General features: G+C 46.0%; 1 protein-coding gene across 8 annotated transcripts in view; it reads right to left on the reverse strand.

Annotated features, from left to right (window-relative positions):
* Window positions 1-16,566, reverse strand: part of Svopl (SVOP like) — a 63,791-nt gene that overhangs the window by 26,089 nt on the left and 21,136 nt on the right. For 6 of the 8 annotated variants that reach the window (XR_007592829.1, XM_050147906.1, XM_050147907.1 and 3 more), the window contains 9 exons: window positions 15,977-16,076; window positions 15,353-15,393; window positions 14,119-14,244; window positions 12,018-12,146; window positions 11,029-11,102; window positions 8,941-9,152; window positions 6,379-6,490; window positions 4,323-4,404; window positions 3,278-3,367 (listed from right to left, as the gene is read on the reverse strand). Coding sequence is in view for 6 of the 8 variants with exons in the window: in XM_050147906.1 (XP_050003863.1) it covers window positions 3,278-3,367; window positions 4,323-4,404; window positions 6,379-6,490; window positions 8,941-9,152; window positions 11,029-11,102; window positions 12,018-12,146; window positions 14,119-14,244; window positions 15,353-15,393; window positions 15,977-16,076 (966 nt within the window). In the remaining 2 variants the exon portion in view is untranslated. Of the gene's footprint in view, window positions 1-3,277; window positions 3,368-4,322; window positions 4,405-6,328; window positions 6,491-8,940; window positions 9,153-11,028; window positions 11,103-12,017; window positions 12,147-14,118; window positions 14,245-15,352; window positions 15,394-15,976; window positions 16,077-16,566 lie in introns of those variants that run through there. The other 2 variants (XR_007592830.1, XM_050147909.1) reach the window with 2 other exon arrangements.

Raw genomic sequence — 16,566 nt, forward strand, 5'->3', positions numbered from 1 at the left:
TTTTTTTGATTTTCGAGACAGGGTTTCTCCGTAGCTTTTGGTTCCTGTCCTGGAACTAACTCTTCTAGACCAGGCTGGCCTCGAACTCACAGAGATCCGCCTGCCTCTGCCTCCCGAGTGCTGGGATTAAAGGCGTGCGCCACCACCGCCCTTAAGTTCATTTCTTAACAACTAGATACCTCAAAACATTTTATTTAAAAATGCATTTAAACAAAACAGGCCTGTAGTGGTGGTGGCACATGCCTTTAATCCCAGCAGTTGGGAGGCAGAGGCAGGTGAATCTGTGAGTTTGAGACCAGCCTGGTGTACAGAATAAATTCCAGGACAGCCAGAGCTGTTCCACAGAGAAACCTTGTCTTGAAAAAAAAAAAAAGATTCAATTGAATTAAACTTTATACATTAGTCTTTAGATTATGTAAACATATTACTAACTAATGTATATGGGGTTTATTTTTAAAATACCTTTATTTTATGTGTGTGTGCATGTGTAGGGGCGGGGGGGGGGGGCACTTTATGTGTGCAGTACCAGAGGGGTCCAAAAGAGGGCATCAGGTATCACATAGCTGTGACTACAGACAGTTGTCAGCCACCTGATATGGATGTTGGGTCTGAACTCCAAAGAGCAGCAAGCATGCTAAACAGGACTATGCCTCTAGTCCTGTAAAGTTCTCACTTTAACTCATTCCAGTTGTAGGAAATCAGAAGAGAAAGAACTGGGTGAAAGGCAAAGCAGCTCCTAATCAGCACCCTCCCCATGGATGGGACCGCCTCTCTCAGGACGGCTCACAGAGCAGCTGACTCAGCTGTGGGTTCTTACAAGTGCAGGTAGTGGGTCCCATCTCTACCGTCTGCATCTCTGGGCAAAGCCCAGGAATGTCTACATTATAATGCTACCCTAGTAATCTTGATAAGCACTAAGATGGACAGCTGTCACCTAAGATTGAGTTATCACCAAGGAAAGCCTTGAAACAGCTCACTCTGTGAGAATCTAGGCAATGCTGTAGGAGTGGGCGTGAAGCTTCCCAGACTTAAATTCTCCTGATTCAGACCGGTTAAGGGAGCAAAGCACACAAACTGAATAGTGGCTCATTGTACTGGGCTCGATTTAAAGTGCTTCTGTTTCTCTTATTTTCGTGTCCCCTCCTTCTCCTCGTTCCCTCCCCCACCATAGTTCATTAAAGGCAAAAAAATAAAAATAATGAACACAAGGTAGTCGAAGCTAGTTCCAGTACCCAAACCCAGCAGCGTGCATGTTGTTGGGGTTCTATAGCATGAGGAGAATTAAAGTATTTCCTCGCCAGGAAAATCACTCCGTACGAAGACAATGAAGGATGCATCTACAGATGGAAACAGATGTGTGCTCTCAGGACACATCTGCCATCATGCTTCTCTGCCAACAGATCTGTCTTGGGAAGCTGACCCTGGTATCTGTGTGGCCATTACAGATGGCGTTCCAGGCAGTAAGAGTACTGTCTCCTGGACCTCCATGCTCAGAGCTCATCTTGTCTAGTCTATTCAACCTTTGCAGCCACTATTTGCTTTAACAATAAAGGATTTGTCGGTGGTCACAAAAGTATTTTCTTAACAAGACGTATTTATCTGAGTAGCATTTGGCCTTGATTGGCATCATTATATAATGTCTCTCAAATGCTATGTCGTGTGTGTGTGTGTGTGTGTGTGTGTGTGTGTGTGTCTCGATGCTTTGCATTTAAATGGTCTCATCATCCGAACAAACCTATGCAAATGTGCTCTTATTCGTCTCTGCTTTAGAATGTGGGAGGCACAGGAAGGATGAGCGAAGCCACCCAGAGTCAGGAGCCACTTTATGCCCAGGATGTCAAGCAGAACAGAACCCTCAGGACTCGGCCCAAATTGTGATCTTTTTTGACCATTGCCAAGGCCCCTAGAAGCAATGTGGCCTGTCACATAAATAGTCCCATGTCCCTAGGGAGAATAGGCACAGGGAACTAAGAACCCAGAGACTCCATCCCCACAGTCCTGGGGAGAGAAACCTAGTCTGTCTGCTTACAAGGGACAGGTGGGTGTTTTACTTCCCTTTCCCCTGGTAGGCTCTTCTCTGAGACGGATGAAATAGGTGGATTTTTTTTTTTTCGAGACAGGGTTTTCCTGTATAGTTTTGGAGCCTATCCTAGAACTCACTCTATAGACCAGGATGGCCTTGAACTCACAGAAACCCACCTGCCTCTGATTCTACCACTGCCCAGCATAAAAAGGAATTTTAAAAAGCAACAATTCAAGACAAAAGTAGCACCATTTTTAAGACAAGAAACATTTTCAAGAGAGTTTTTAAAAACTCATAATGTGGGGCAGTTGATGGCACACACATTTAACACCAGCACTCAGGAGACAGAGACAGGCAGATCTCCACGAGTTCGAGGCCAGCCTGGTCTACAAAGCAAGTTCCAGGGCATCCAGGGCTATACAGAGAAGCTCTGTTTTGAAAAAAAAAAAAAAAAAATCAAACAAACAACAAAAACCCTTTGTAGCCCCCCAAAAATTTTTCTGTTAAAAGATAGGAAGCGTCCACTTTGCCCATATGACTTTTCCCTGGGAAGTGCCCCTCTTCCCTGCCCTCAGATGGAACTGTTTGAAGCTCTGACTCCTGATCATGTGACTCAGACATAGACCAACCAACTCCAGGGCAATGCCAAAGTCATGTTTAGGACTCTTGAGAGCGCCCCATACACAGGGAGCAAATAGAGCCTGCATGTTGGGTGTGGGGGCGGCAGGGGGTCAGATGGGGAGGTGATCTCAAGCCCCAGAAAAACCGGACAGGGCCTGGTTTCCTCCTAGGTTCCCACAGCCGATGAGGCACTACAGGACCCAAGGCCCATTTCCTATTTCTATAGCAGGAAGAACAAGGCAGAGTTCTGTTGTGGCCAAAAGGATGACCAGAGCAAAGGACAAACAGCAGACCCCTCCATGACCCTGTGGGCCACCGCATTAGCCTGGGTTCTCCGTTTCTTGTCACATGGTGCCAGGTCCCCCGTATCCCAGCCTGTTCCAGACTTTGAGCCAGCCCCACCTCCCTGTGTCTAGGCTCTGCCGTACTGTTCTACCCCCGACTCCTCACCCCACGCAAATCCCGGTACTCTCGTGTTTTCCCATAGTCCATCCTGGCTGACAAGCCCAGCAAAAGGTTTAACTCTGAATCAGTCTATAGGCTGTTAAATATTCATGTCCCGAATAAAGTAGAAACCCTTGTTATATACCCTTTCTAGGGTCCCTGTTGCCCACCCACTCAGGTTCAGTGTACCTGGGATATAAATGGCGCGACCATCGCTCCAATGCGGCACAGGGAACCGCTGGTTCCCATCCCCAGAGCGCGCATCTGAGTAGGGTAGACCTGCAGAGGAGAGGCATAGAGAACACCCATTGGTCACGTTTCTTCCCAGGGTTCTCTTCCTCCCTTCCCTCCCTAGTTCAGGCTTCTGTGTTTGTAGATGGGTAGAAGATGCTCATTGTCTTCCGTATATAGTTTTGAATTTTAAAAAGTTACATTTATCCATTTCTCCTGTGTGTGTGGGGGGGGAGTATGCATGCATGACATGGTGCATGTGTAGAGGTCAGAGGACAACTTGCAGGAGCCGAACTGTCCTTCCATGTGAATCTCAGGGATTCCACTCAGAATGTCGTGTTGGGCAGCAAGTGCCTTTCCTCAAGGAGCCATCCCACCAGCCCCATGATGGTTGATTTTGACGTCAACATATTTGGATTGAGAACTGTTTCCCTTACTAAAGGGTGGAAAGATGAGAACCTCCCTAACCAACTGTTTAACCCACTAATGGACTCGACATTCAAACAGACTATTGGAAGGAAGAACTTCGAAGCCTGGTTAGAGGAAGTGGCTGCTGGGCATGTGCTTTTGAGCGTGGATCTTAGCCCAGGTTCCTTCTTGGTCCGTCTTTGCTTCCTGACTGCTGCGTGGTGGCCAGCTTTTCTCTCCCAAACCCTTGAACCATGGTGCCTCCGCTACAGACCAGAGGTAAGCCAGCCAGTCATGGACCAGAACAACTGAAGCCGAACTAAGATAGATCTTCCCTTCCATAAATTATTTCGGGCTTCTGTACAGTGACAAGTTAAACTAACGACCCGCTTTCACTTGAGAGGCAGGAGGCCCTCTCTTTCAGAGACTACATGGGAAAGCAAAGATCCATATCAAGCTCTCTCGTGTCATTTTCAACGAATTTCACCATTTAAGAAACTTGTCAAAGGTTAACCAAAGTCAGGGATGCATTCCCCACAGACTGGCAGCTCCCCTGGCGTGCCCTGATGTAGCCATGCCCTTCCCCAGTGCTCACCTCAGCAGTGTAAATGTAGATGGTGTTGAAGTTTGCTGCTACCAGGGCTCTCAGCATGAAGAGGAAGCCAATGAGGCCGGCACTGAGGAGGAAGCAGAGGAGGTCGTAGTCAGAGACACAGAAGGCCCTTCACAAAGCCCAGAGCCTCGGCAAGATGCTGCTTCTTAACTGGCCTGACCATGACATCCTCAAGCCTGTTTCCTCACAATCCACCCAAGGGGGGCATTCAGACCTGATGCTCCCAGACAGGCACATGCGTTGGAAAAGGTATTTTATGAGTATAATTCCTTAGCCTATATGTACGTATTATACCATGTATGTGCCTAGAAGGTCAGGACAGGGCATTGGCTCCCCTGGAACGAGAATCAGGTGGTGGTGAAGCATCCTGAAGGCACTGGCAACCCAGTGTGGATCCTCTACAAGAGCAGCAAATGCTCTTATCTGCTGAGCCCTCTCTTTAAAGCACTAGATTGGCTGGGCGGTGGTGGTGCATACCTTTGGGTACAGCCTCTCTGGCATTTCTAGGAGACACTCACAGCAAACTCTCTAAGATCTTCCTGACTCCTTTTCCACACTGAGCCCCAGAAATTGTGTTGTAATGAGTCAGTTGGGTCTGGGTACCACACAACCTCTTATTTTCTGTGTGTTATTGCTCCTTCAACATCAAACAACTGTTTACCGCTACATTTACTTTTTGCTAGGGATTATAGGTAATCTAGTAATTTTTTTTTTCAAGATAGGGTTTCTCTGTAGCTTTGGAGCCTGTCCTGGAACTAGCTCTTATAGACCAGGCTGGCCTCAAACTCACAGAGGTCTGCCTGCCTCTGGCTCCTGAGTGTTGGGATTAAAGGTATGCACCACCGCTGCCTGGCTGTCTTGGGGTTTCTATTGCTGTGATGAAATGCCCATGACCAGAGCAACATGGGGAAGAAATAGTTTATCTGGCTTACACTTCCACATGGTAGTCTGTCACCAAAGGAAGTCAGGACAGGAATTCAAACAAAACAGGAACCTGCATGCAGGAGCTGATGCAGAGGCCATGGAGGGGTGCAACTTGCTCAGCCTGCTTTCTTATAAAACTCAAGACTGCCAGTCCCGGGATGGCACTACTCATAATGGCCTGGACCCTCCCACATCAATCACTAATTAAGAAAATACCCTATCTGAGTAATTTTAAGTCTAAATTATTTATAAAATATCAATATAATAAATATTAGGAGTCAAAATATACATTCATTTTATAATAAAACATAAAACTATTTAAAAAAGAAGAGGGGCTGGAGAGATGGCTCAGAGGTTAAGAGCACTGCCTGCTCTTCCAAAGGTCCTGAGTTCAATTCCCCAGCAACCACATGGTGGCTCACAACCATCTGTAATGAGATCTGGTGCCCTCTTCTGGCCTTCAGGCATACACACAGACAGACTATTGTATACATAATAAATAAATAAATATTTAAAAAAAGAAGAAAATACCCTACAGCCGGATCTCACAGAGGCATTATCTCAACTGAGGCTCCTTTCAGATGACTCTAGCTTGTGTCCAGTTGACATGAAATTAGTGAGCACCGCATGCTCTATACAGATGCAGTTTGTTTTCATTGTCTGGGATAAAACCTTTTCTAAATTTTACTCTGTGCTTAGATGGCCTGTGAGTGTAGAACTCACAGCTCAAGAGTCAGCCATATCATTGCTCTGAGTACTGCAGGGTTGCCATGGGAGATGAGACTTGTTATCTGAGGCAAGTCCTCCACCACAGAACTACTTTCCCAGCCTTCAGATACATGTCGTCTGTGTCACCAGAATAGCTCATGTTGGTCCAGAAAACAAAAACCCTACGGCTGCTTTCCAGTTCTCCAAGAAGTTCTGTGTAAAGTGAGCATCCTGGTACTTAGCCACATCTCCTGACAGCTGAGGGAGGCAGGGCAGGGGAGAGGAGAGGGATAGGCCTCTCGGTCTAATGGACAGCCTCTACTCTCCATTGATCCCCAGGACTCAGGAAGTCCCACCTGATAACCACTGCACAACCGCCGTGTGGAAGCAGGCCAAGGGTGAGTACCTTGAAGTGCAGATATTGAGGAGAAGAAAGAACAAAGCCGTGCATCCCATGGTGATGGACAGGCTCAGCCGTCTGCCCAGGAAGTTGATGCCCAGGATGTTTAAAGGGTTCACTAGGAAGCAAACAACAACCACAGTGGTGACACTTGGAGCACAAGTGATACCGTAGACCCCAGCGGGACCCCTCCTGCCATTCCCTGAACCAGGCACACTGTCATGGGATCTGCGACTTCTTGAATGTGCTTCTTCCTCATGAGCGACTAACACTGCTTACACATTAAGGGCTTTTTACTTTTTAAGTTTTTGATATAGGGTCTCTCTTCGTAGTCCTGACTATCCTAGAACTCACTTTGTAGACCAGGCTGGCCTCATACTCATAGAGATCCTCCTGCCTCTGCCTCCAAGTGCTGGGATTATAGGCATGTGCCACCATGCCTAGCTTTATTTCATTGCTTTATCTACCACTTTGCAAACTGCCAGTTTGCTAGAACTAAATGCCATTATACCATTGCCCGTTGAATTCAAGGCTCTACTGATTTTTTTGTTTTTGAGAGATTCTCACTATGTAAGCTTGTGCCAATTGGCCTTGGCCCTTTGATTCATTTTATTTTTTATTTTATAGTATTATTTATTTATTTTTTGAGACAGGGTCTCCTATATCCCTGACCTCAAATTCAGCTAAGGCTGACCTTGAATTTCTGATCCTCTTGCATCCACTTTCTGAGCACTGGGATTACAGGCACACACCACACCCCCACACCCAGTTCACACAGTCCTGGGGATTTAAACAACTCTGCTACATCCCCAGTCACACTGGCTTTTTTTTTAATGGGCCATCATTTTTGTTGGGAGAAAAACAAAAAACCAAAAAAACAGTGCAGCCAACTGAAATCTAACAAGTCATTGTAAGATGTGCCCATTTTAGTTATTATGTGTTTGGACATTCTGCTCCAGGGTTTATCCCGGTCAGTGAATGGAACTAGGAAAGAGCACAGAGTGAGGCGACCAGACCCAGGAAGGCAAGCATCCATGCTCCCTCTCATCTGAGGTTCCCAGCCCCAAACCATCAGATGTCAGTATATAACCCGAAGAAACGGCAGAAACCAGGAAAGCAAAAACAACAACATCAAAAACAAAAACCAGCTATTGTGGAGGTGGGGAGAACAACAGAGAGGGAATTACAAGGGATCTGAAGGGGAAATGAGAAAACGCGGCAGGGGCGGACTTAGGGAGACAGGCTGAGGATGGCTCGGCAGTTGAAAGCACTTGCTCTTGCAGAGGGCGACCTGGATTCTAGGCCCAGCACCCGTCCACATGGTGGCGCACAACTATTAATAACTCCAGCTACAGAGGCTCAGACACCCTCTTCTCACCTAGAAGGAGGGCACCAGGCATACACAGGGTGCACACACACACAGTCATGCAAAATAGTCATACACATAAAATAAATATCTAGCCGGGCAGTGGTGGCGCACGCCTTTAATCTCAGCACTTGGGAGGCAGAGGCAGAATGATCTCTGTGAGTTCAAGACCTGGTTTACAAAGTGAGTTCTAGGGCAGTCAGGGCTACACAAAGAAACCCTGTCTCAAAAAATAAATAATAATAATAATGTCTAAAAACACATTAAAATGAAATCATTAGAGAGAGGAAGTATATTAAATACAGGATGAAAGAAGAGGGTGAAATACAGTAATAATATCTGAAAAAGTCATAAAAAACATACTATTATCTATCTACCTAAAAATACCTATAATACATGTAGGTTGATGCATAAATTTCCAGATATAGTTTAAATCAAGCGTCGCCATCTGGGCTGACAATGCTTTCCCAAGAGCTGTACACCATCTAACCAAACCCTAACACCAGCCACGAGGGGCTCTCTTTTGAGTGGTTGGTCAGGATCAGACAAGAGACTATCAAGTCATACAAAAAAGATCAGATCATAGAAAAATTGGATCCAACGATAATACATTATAGGCTATATTGTTGCCCTTGAGGTGGAATATAAGTCCCTACCAGCTGCATCTATAAAACAACTCCTGCACCTAAGGTTCAGAGGTCACTGTGGAGGAGGGCAGAAAGGCTGTAAGAGCTAGGGGAGAAAGGAAGTCTGCTGTTAAAAAAAAAATAAACATTTTTAAAAGGCCATGAATTTGAGTGTATGAGTTTGGGGAAGGAAAGAGAATTATCTCAAAAATAAATATATAATTTCATTTGAGACAGGGGCTAAACTATGGATGTAGCACGGGCTGTCTTAGAACTCATAACATAGGTCAGGCTGGCCTAGGATTCACAGAGGTCCACCTGCCTCTGCTACCTGAGCACCGGGATTAAAGGTGCGCACCACTCCAGACTAAAATGTACTGATGAAATGGAACAGTTCAAAGCTTTGCTCTTTCCGGTTTTCCTTCCCACAACAACCCAAACTGAGGGTGTAGCAGCCTGATCTGAAGACCCTTGGAGTTCTACTAGGCAGGGGCCTCGCCTCAAGGTCACACTTCCCTTTGACCCTGAGCTGCAGGAACCCTGCCTGAAACGGGGAAGATGGGCGGGCGATCTTACAAGCAATTTCCCCGAGTGTGCTGATGATCATGGTCCTGTAGTCAGAGGGTGCGAACAGGTGGCAATAGCAGGGGCTGAGACTCTCCTCTGAGTCCCCCGTGGTCACCACCACCTCTGGGTCTGACTCCGACTTCGAACCACAGACCAGATCCCGCTCCAGCAACTCCGCGCTGGCCAGGATAACCCCATAGTAGGCGAAAGAAATTCCCAACCTGGAAGTGAGAAGAGAGTATCTCAGCACTGGGGAGGCAGAGGCAGGCGGATCTCGGAGTCCGAGGTCAGCCTGCCTACAGAATGAGTTCCAGGAGAGCCAGGGCCACACAGTGAAACCCTGTCCTGAAAAAATGCAAAGCAAAAATAAAAAAGAATCTCATCAGCAAAAGTTTTAACCAAGCTTGGGGGACAGGAAGAACCATGACAGGCAGAGATAAGGAGACCGATCTATGTGGAAGACATGGGGCAAGAGCAACAGAAATCAGCCCACACAGCATCCAGGCATCTGAAGACAATTTTGGAGAAGTGTGTGTGTGTGTGTGTGTGTGTGTGTGTGTGTGCATCCTTGCAAACCCAGTCTTTTATTTTTATTTTATTTTTTTAAAAGATCTATTTATTAATTTATTTAATATGCAGTATTCTCAGTATTGTCTGCATGTATGCCTGCAGGCCAGAAGAGGGCACCAGATCTCACTACAGATGGCTGTGAGCCATCATGTGGTTGCTGGGAATTGAACTCAGGACCTTTGGAGGAAGAACAAGTAGTGCTGGAGAGATGGCTCAGTGGTTAAACCCAGTCTTTTAAAAGATTGATTGATTGATTTTGATTCTATTTGTGTTTTGCCTGCGTGCATATATGTGCACCATGTGTATGTAGAAGCAAGAAGAGAGTTTGGATCCCCTGGAGCTGGAATTAAATGGTTGTGAGCCACCACGTGGTTGCTAGGAACTAAACTGGGGTCCTCTGAAAGAGGATCTGACACCCTCTTCACCCAACTGCTCACACATGAAGTCCAGAGAAATACACACGTACACATCAATTAAAAAAATAAATTTTAAACTTGATTACCTATCTTAACTGTTGAAGACAATTATATATAGCATGTGTTTTATATGTATTATTATATACTTCATTATACATATATATAAAAATGTGATATATGCATGTGTATATATATGCATTTTTTTTCCCCAAATTTCTTCTCTTAGATGATAGCTTGCTATTTAGGCTTCTCCTGATAGTATATGGCACAGAGACATTAATTTTTGTTTGAGACAGGGTTCCGTGTAGTCTAGGCTGGCCTCAAACTGGTAGCAATAGATGACCCTGAACTCTGCTGACATAGGAATGTGCCACAAAGCCCGGCTCCAGAGACACTAATGTAATGCTATAAAAGCCACCAGTCCTTCCCGGTATATCAAGTACTGTTTTTTTAGTCCTATTCTGGATGCGTCTGCTCACTCAAGGTTAAAGCTGCAAAGAGATGAAGCCCAGAGAGGCCCTGAAAAGGCTGTGCCACCGAGCCTGTCATTGGTGAGTTCGAAGGATCAGCCGGTTGTAGGGTAAGCAGAAAGCACACACTGTGAAAGGCCAGGAGGTGTCATGCACAGTCATGTCACTGGAAAGAGCTGGGAAACTACCGTAGAATGTTAAGGTTTCCTTTCTCCCTTTACAGTTTGGTCATTTGGGGGAGGAAGGTAGAGTGGGTAGCATTAGAAAGACAAGGCATTGCGGGAGGAACTCTTGGTGGCTCCCTGTATTTCTCTCTAATACCCCGAGAATGGATTTACAGTGACCCCTCTTCATCCATAGAAGATCCACACAGATCATATCATGCCTTCCATGTAAGTTCCTATACAGACTCAACAAAATAAAGCAATTTACAACATGCCATAAAAGTTACATGCAAATGTGGTTTTTCTGTTGAAGAAGTCAAGACAAATACAATTTTTAACTTTGATTGAGAATGGATAATGGAAATCACGAGAGGCAACGTGAAAAACAAGGTGTATTTGTAGGGCTATTCTCCTTGAGTGGGTCTCCTTCAAATACCTGATTATTTAACATCAGTCTTGCAATAATTACGTTCTTACCATATGACCCAGATCTGTAATGTGGTCCGAAGATATTTAGAATCCAGTAGATCTGCAAACCTTCCTCTTTTCTCCTAGGAGAATGAAAAGCAGGGGTCAGAACACACATGGAGGGATAAGGACATATTTCTGTGACATTCCTGATGATGCACCAGGAATACAAGGTGTGGCTCAATTATGAGGCAACCTCTCCTCCCCCTGGCCAATCCAAAAGGCTGATGTCTAAAATCATGACGACCTAGAGGTTGAAGAACAACTCCCTGGTTAAGAGCACTGCCTGTTCTGGCAGAGGATCAGGTGGATTCCAGCACCCACAAGGCAACTCACAACCATCCATACAGGGAATCCAACATCCTCTTCTGGCCTCTGGCAGACACTTCACGTGTGTGTGTGAAGCTCAGACATATGGAAGCAAAACACCCAAACACACAGAATATTTTTTTAAAAACTGGTCCTGGCTGGTGGAACCAGTCACTTAGAACTGACTTGATCATGAGTGCCCTGCTTAGCTGGTAGATTAATCCACAGAAGTAGTCACCAGTAGAGGGCATTTGGACATGGATGAAAACTTTCAGGGAAGGGGCGCATTTGTTCCAAACCCCCCTTATCAGTCTTTGCTTCTCAGCTACCACGGCGTGGGCAGATCTGCTCCAACATGCCCTTATACCATGCTACTCTGCCGTCACAGGCCCAAAACAATGATGCCCCTGGCTACTGACTGCAACCTCTGAGACTGAGCCAAATACAATGTTTTCCCCCTCCTCCTCCCCCCTCCACCAGACAGGGTTTCTCAGTAGCTATGGAGCCAGTCCTGGAACTCACTCTGTAGACCAGGCTGACCTTGAACTCAAGAGATCTGCCTGCCTCTGCCTCCCGAGTGTTGGCAGAGAGGAACTAGATCAAGCCCCACCTCTACTCTGCTCTTTCAAGGAGCCCTGGTCCCCTTCCTTCTGGACTACTGGTGGGTGATCACCCACGTGTGCACTCACCAGAATGGGCTCCACGAGCTGTCCCTCCGGCATGACTGAGCGGTTCATCTTGGCGATGCTCTCTAGGGTGTCCAGCGCAGCCTGCGTGTTTCCGGTGGAGACGTTGAAGCGCGCAGATTCAGGGATAAACTGGGCACAGATTACAAAGGACATCAGAGCTGCAGGTACCATAGGCTGACAAAATGCTGGTGGGTGCTGTTGTTGCTACATCAGGCCTCCCGACTGCCTTCCACACACAGGAGGGGTGGCAAGCTTGAAGGCATCCAACACATCAGGTGTTCTGATAAATTCAGTGCCGATTTGGAAATTTGCCTCTAGGGAGGGAAATCTAGGGACCATGAGAGTCTGGACTAAAACCAAAGGACCCACTTTAGATAGTTGAATAGAATATAGATTTTAGATTTTTTTATTTTTATTTTTCGAGACAGGGTTTCTCTGTAGCTTTGGAGCCTGTCCTGGAACTAGCTCTTGTAGACCAGGCTGGCCTCAAACTCACAGAGATCTGCCTGCCTCTGCCTCCCAAGCCTGGAATTAAAGGCGTGCGCCACCGCTGCCTGGCTAGAATATATGTTTTCTTGTTTTGTTTTGGGTTGGGTTTTTTCAAAACTTTATTTTTTTAATATTTATTTATTATGCATACAATATTCTGTCTGTGTGTATGTCTGCAGGCCAGAAGAGGGCACCAGATCTCATTACAGATGGTTGTAAGCCACCATGTGGTTGCCGGGAATTGAACTCAGGACCTTTGGAAGAGCAGGCAATGCTCTTAACCACTGAGACATCTCTCCAGCCCTGGTTTTTTTTTTTTTTTTTAACAGATACATCAGTTATACAACGGCAGGTCTTGGATTCTGGGCTTGAAAGCAATTCATATACAACAAATTCCAGGCAGCACTTAACCTAGGCCTTAAGAGCATCCAATGGTGGGATGCAGTTGGCCAAGAATGCAGTGAAGTCTTCAGTCTACAAATACAGAGGCAGGAGTCTTCCCACAGGAAGCAACAGGACTGGAAGTCACTGGTCCCAGAGCAGCTGAGGGGTCTGGGTGTGATTCCTGGTGTATGTGTGGTGGGGGTGCATACTGGGAATTGAACCCAAGGCCCTTGTGCAAGTGAGGGATGCATTACACCACTGAGCCACAACCCCAAACTCTCAGGGGCCAGGGATGGGGAAGGGGTGATTCCAAGCAACAGAACTGAAAACAATGATCCTCTGAGCTTGTACAGAGGAGAGAAGGGGCCTGACTGTGGGACCAGCCATGGGAAAGATGTGGAGGCCATGGTTTCTTTTACTGTGGAAAGGCTTGGGATTATGTATCCTTTAAAAATGGTTTAAACTGGGCAAGGGGACACATGCCTTTAATCCCAGTTAGCACTCGGGAGGCAGAAGCAGACAGATCTCCAAGTTTACAGCCAGTCTGGTCTACATAGTGAAAGTTCCAGGGCAGTCAGAGTTATACAGAGAAACTCTGTCTCAAAAAATAAAATAAAACAACTTTAAAAGATGCCAGGTAAGAAGACGGACCTCCATGGCCTAGCCACAGGCTTTTTAAAGCTGGTTACTTTCCTGTGGAGACCCAAATGGGCTTGAGGTTTGGAATAAATGACCACGCAGGAGCCTCTACGTCTCTGTTGCCATCTCTATCTCTCCTCTCCCTCTACCCTCTTCTTGCCTCTCTTCTTATTCTCCTCACCTCCTCTTCCCTTCCTTTTTCTTGGGTATCCTAAAATGGCCTGAGGATGACCTTGAACTTCTGATCTTTCTGCCTCTGTCTCCTGAGTACCAGAATTACAATGAGCATGCGTTACCACATATAGTTTATGCTGGGCTAATGACCAGGGCAGCTTCAAGTATGCTAGGCAAGCATTCAACGAACTGAGCTACATATATCCCCACAACTTACTGTTACTCCAGCTCCAAAGGACTGGACACACTAATACACACATACCCACATACAGACACATACACGCTCATATACATAATTAAAAACAATACTTGTAAGTCATTTTTAGGAAAAGAGACTACCATAAATACATTTGTGGGGGAAAGAGGTCAGTGGTCCAGCAGAAAGGGAGCATAGAGGCAGTTTCAAGAGCATCACCTTGAAGGCCATGATGAGGATGATGCCAGGGATGGAGGCAATCCGGATGAGCCAACGCCACCCAATGGTGGGGATGACCACAGAAGCCATGCCGATGATGAGTAGGGAGCCAGCAAGCCAGAAAACCTGGGAAGAGAGACTTGAAACATGACAATTCCTTCGGTCCTATCTCTGTGCCATTTCTCCCTTCCCTGGAGCCTTGAACCCGTTCTTTTGTACTGTGTGTGGGCAAGGTGGGAGTTCTGAGGAGTTGACTATCAAGTTGGATTCTACTCCCAGGACAGCTGCTGAGTCACTCTTCTTCAGGGCTCAGTTTGTGTGTGTAAAGTGTTTGCTCCACCTTAGGACAGAGAACCCAGCAGCGATATCACTATTGTTTCAAACAAAATCCAGTCTAATGCCCTAGAAGTCTGTTGTTGGTTTTTTTTTTTTTTTCCTTACACAGATAATGCAATGTCCTGGCCATAAGGAGGCACAAGAGGAGCAGGGACTGCTCTCTTCTCCCAGGTCTCTGCCACCAGCTTCTTTTCTCAGAGGAACTGACAAGGTCTACTGTCTATCACCAAAGCTCCTTCAGACACTCCATTTTCAAAAACAGCCCATAGTATACATGGTGCTTCACACTTCTGCTTTTTATGCTTTCGGGTTTGATATCAAGTAACATGGGCTCTGAGGGTCGAGAATTATTACTAGATGCCTGGAGGTGGTGGCACACCCCTTTAATTCCACTACTCAAGGAGCAGGGGCAGGCTGATCTCTGTGGGTTTGAGGCCAGCCTGCTCTACAAAGTGAGTTCCAGGACAGCCAGGACTGTTATACAGAGAAACCCAGTCTTGAAAAGCAAAACAAAACAAAAAAGAATAATTCGTAGAACCACCCCATTTAGCCCAAATACTCCTACTCACCTAAGACGATTGGTCACTCCATCTCAGAAAGATGGAAAGAGGCAGCATTTAAAAGATCCTTTGTGGAGCTTTTTTTTTTTTTTTTTTTTTTTTTTGAGGGATTTTTTTTTTTTGAGACAGGGTTTCACTGTAATTTTGGAACCTGGGACTAGCTCTTGTAGACCAGGCTGGTCTCAAACTCAGAGATTCGCCTGCCTCTGCCTCCCAAGTGCTGGAATTAAAAGTGTGCACCACTACTGCCCAACTGAGGGACTTCTTTTAAAAAAAAAAAGTATTTGTTATTTTATGTGCATGAGTGTTTTCCATGCATATATGTTTGTGTACCATACCTGATGCCCAAGAAGACCAGCAGGTGTCAGATCATCTGGAGCTGGAGTGACAGAGATTGTAAGTGTGGGTGCTGGGAATGAAACCCATATGTTGTAGAACAGCCAGTGCTTTTAACCACCAAGCTATCTCTCCAGCTCCAAGCGTTGATTATCTTATCAAAGATAGTTACACCAAAAATAGATTACTTAAGAAAGTGACAGGGCCACAAAGAAAATAGAATAATGTATGGAGAATGGCTTAAGTGACAAGGGACTCAATAGATGTAGCTACTGTGTAAGGGCAAGCGACAGTCGATGTGGCAGTGGGATGCATCTCAGTAATAACAGAACAAAGGACTTTTCTAAATGCACTCGTCACACGTCTTTGAAGGTGACAGAGCTTCTTGATGGACACTTGTGCCATGGGTCCGTGAACTGGGGTGAGCCAGCACAGCCTGGCAACCGGGTAGGGTGAGGGGAAGGGTGGGGTCCACTGTGGCTCCTGCATTCAAGCTCAGATGGAGAAAGGTGAGCTCTTCGCTATGACCCGAGATAGACACAGGGAGATGAGAGGTCCCAGGGGAAGGTGGAGAGGAGGGTTCTAAGAAGGCGGCGTTTGAGAACCCTCTATGACAGTCTACTCACTCTCGGGTAAATGGCCACCTGGATCTTGGTTCAGGAGACGTTCTTGGTTTTTTATACATGTTTTTAGAGATGGAAAGAACACACAGGTAGAGCTGTCCATCTGCAGGATTCACAGCCATGAATTCAAATCCATGGTTTCAGCCAACTGGTTATCAACAGTATTCAAAAAATCAAAGGGAGTCTGAGCTGGACAACTGTCTACCTACAAAATATTGATTAGGTAGCTCATCTCTTGATGATTTAAAGTACACAGCCTGGAGAGAATGCGGAGTCACCATCGGGTGTTCCTGGTTCTTTTCGGTTGCCTACATTCTATATAAAAATCAAATCTCCTGGGTTATTTATTGCCAAATACATGAAACCTTAGTAGAAAGGGTCATCTTTTTCCTGGACATTCCCCAGAGTTGGGACTTTAGGGTCTGGGGGAATAAAAACAGTCCAGGGGAACAAGATTGATAAAGATTCTGGATGTAAAACCTCTAGTCTACAGCCAGCCAGGGTTGGAGGACCCTGGAGGAACAGCAGCTATCAAGACATAATCTTGGAACTTTCCTCCAAGTGAGGGCAGTGTGGACCTGGAGACATCAGCG

Source organism: Alexandromys fortis, unplaced genomic scaffold (assembly GCF_014885135.2).
Source record: "Alexandromys fortis isolate MF-2015 unplaced genomic scaffold, M_Fortis_MF-2015_v1.1 scaffold_57, whole genome shotgun sequence".
Taxonomy (NCBI): Eukaryota; Metazoa; Chordata; class Mammalia; order Rodentia; family Cricetidae; genus Alexandromys; species Alexandromys fortis.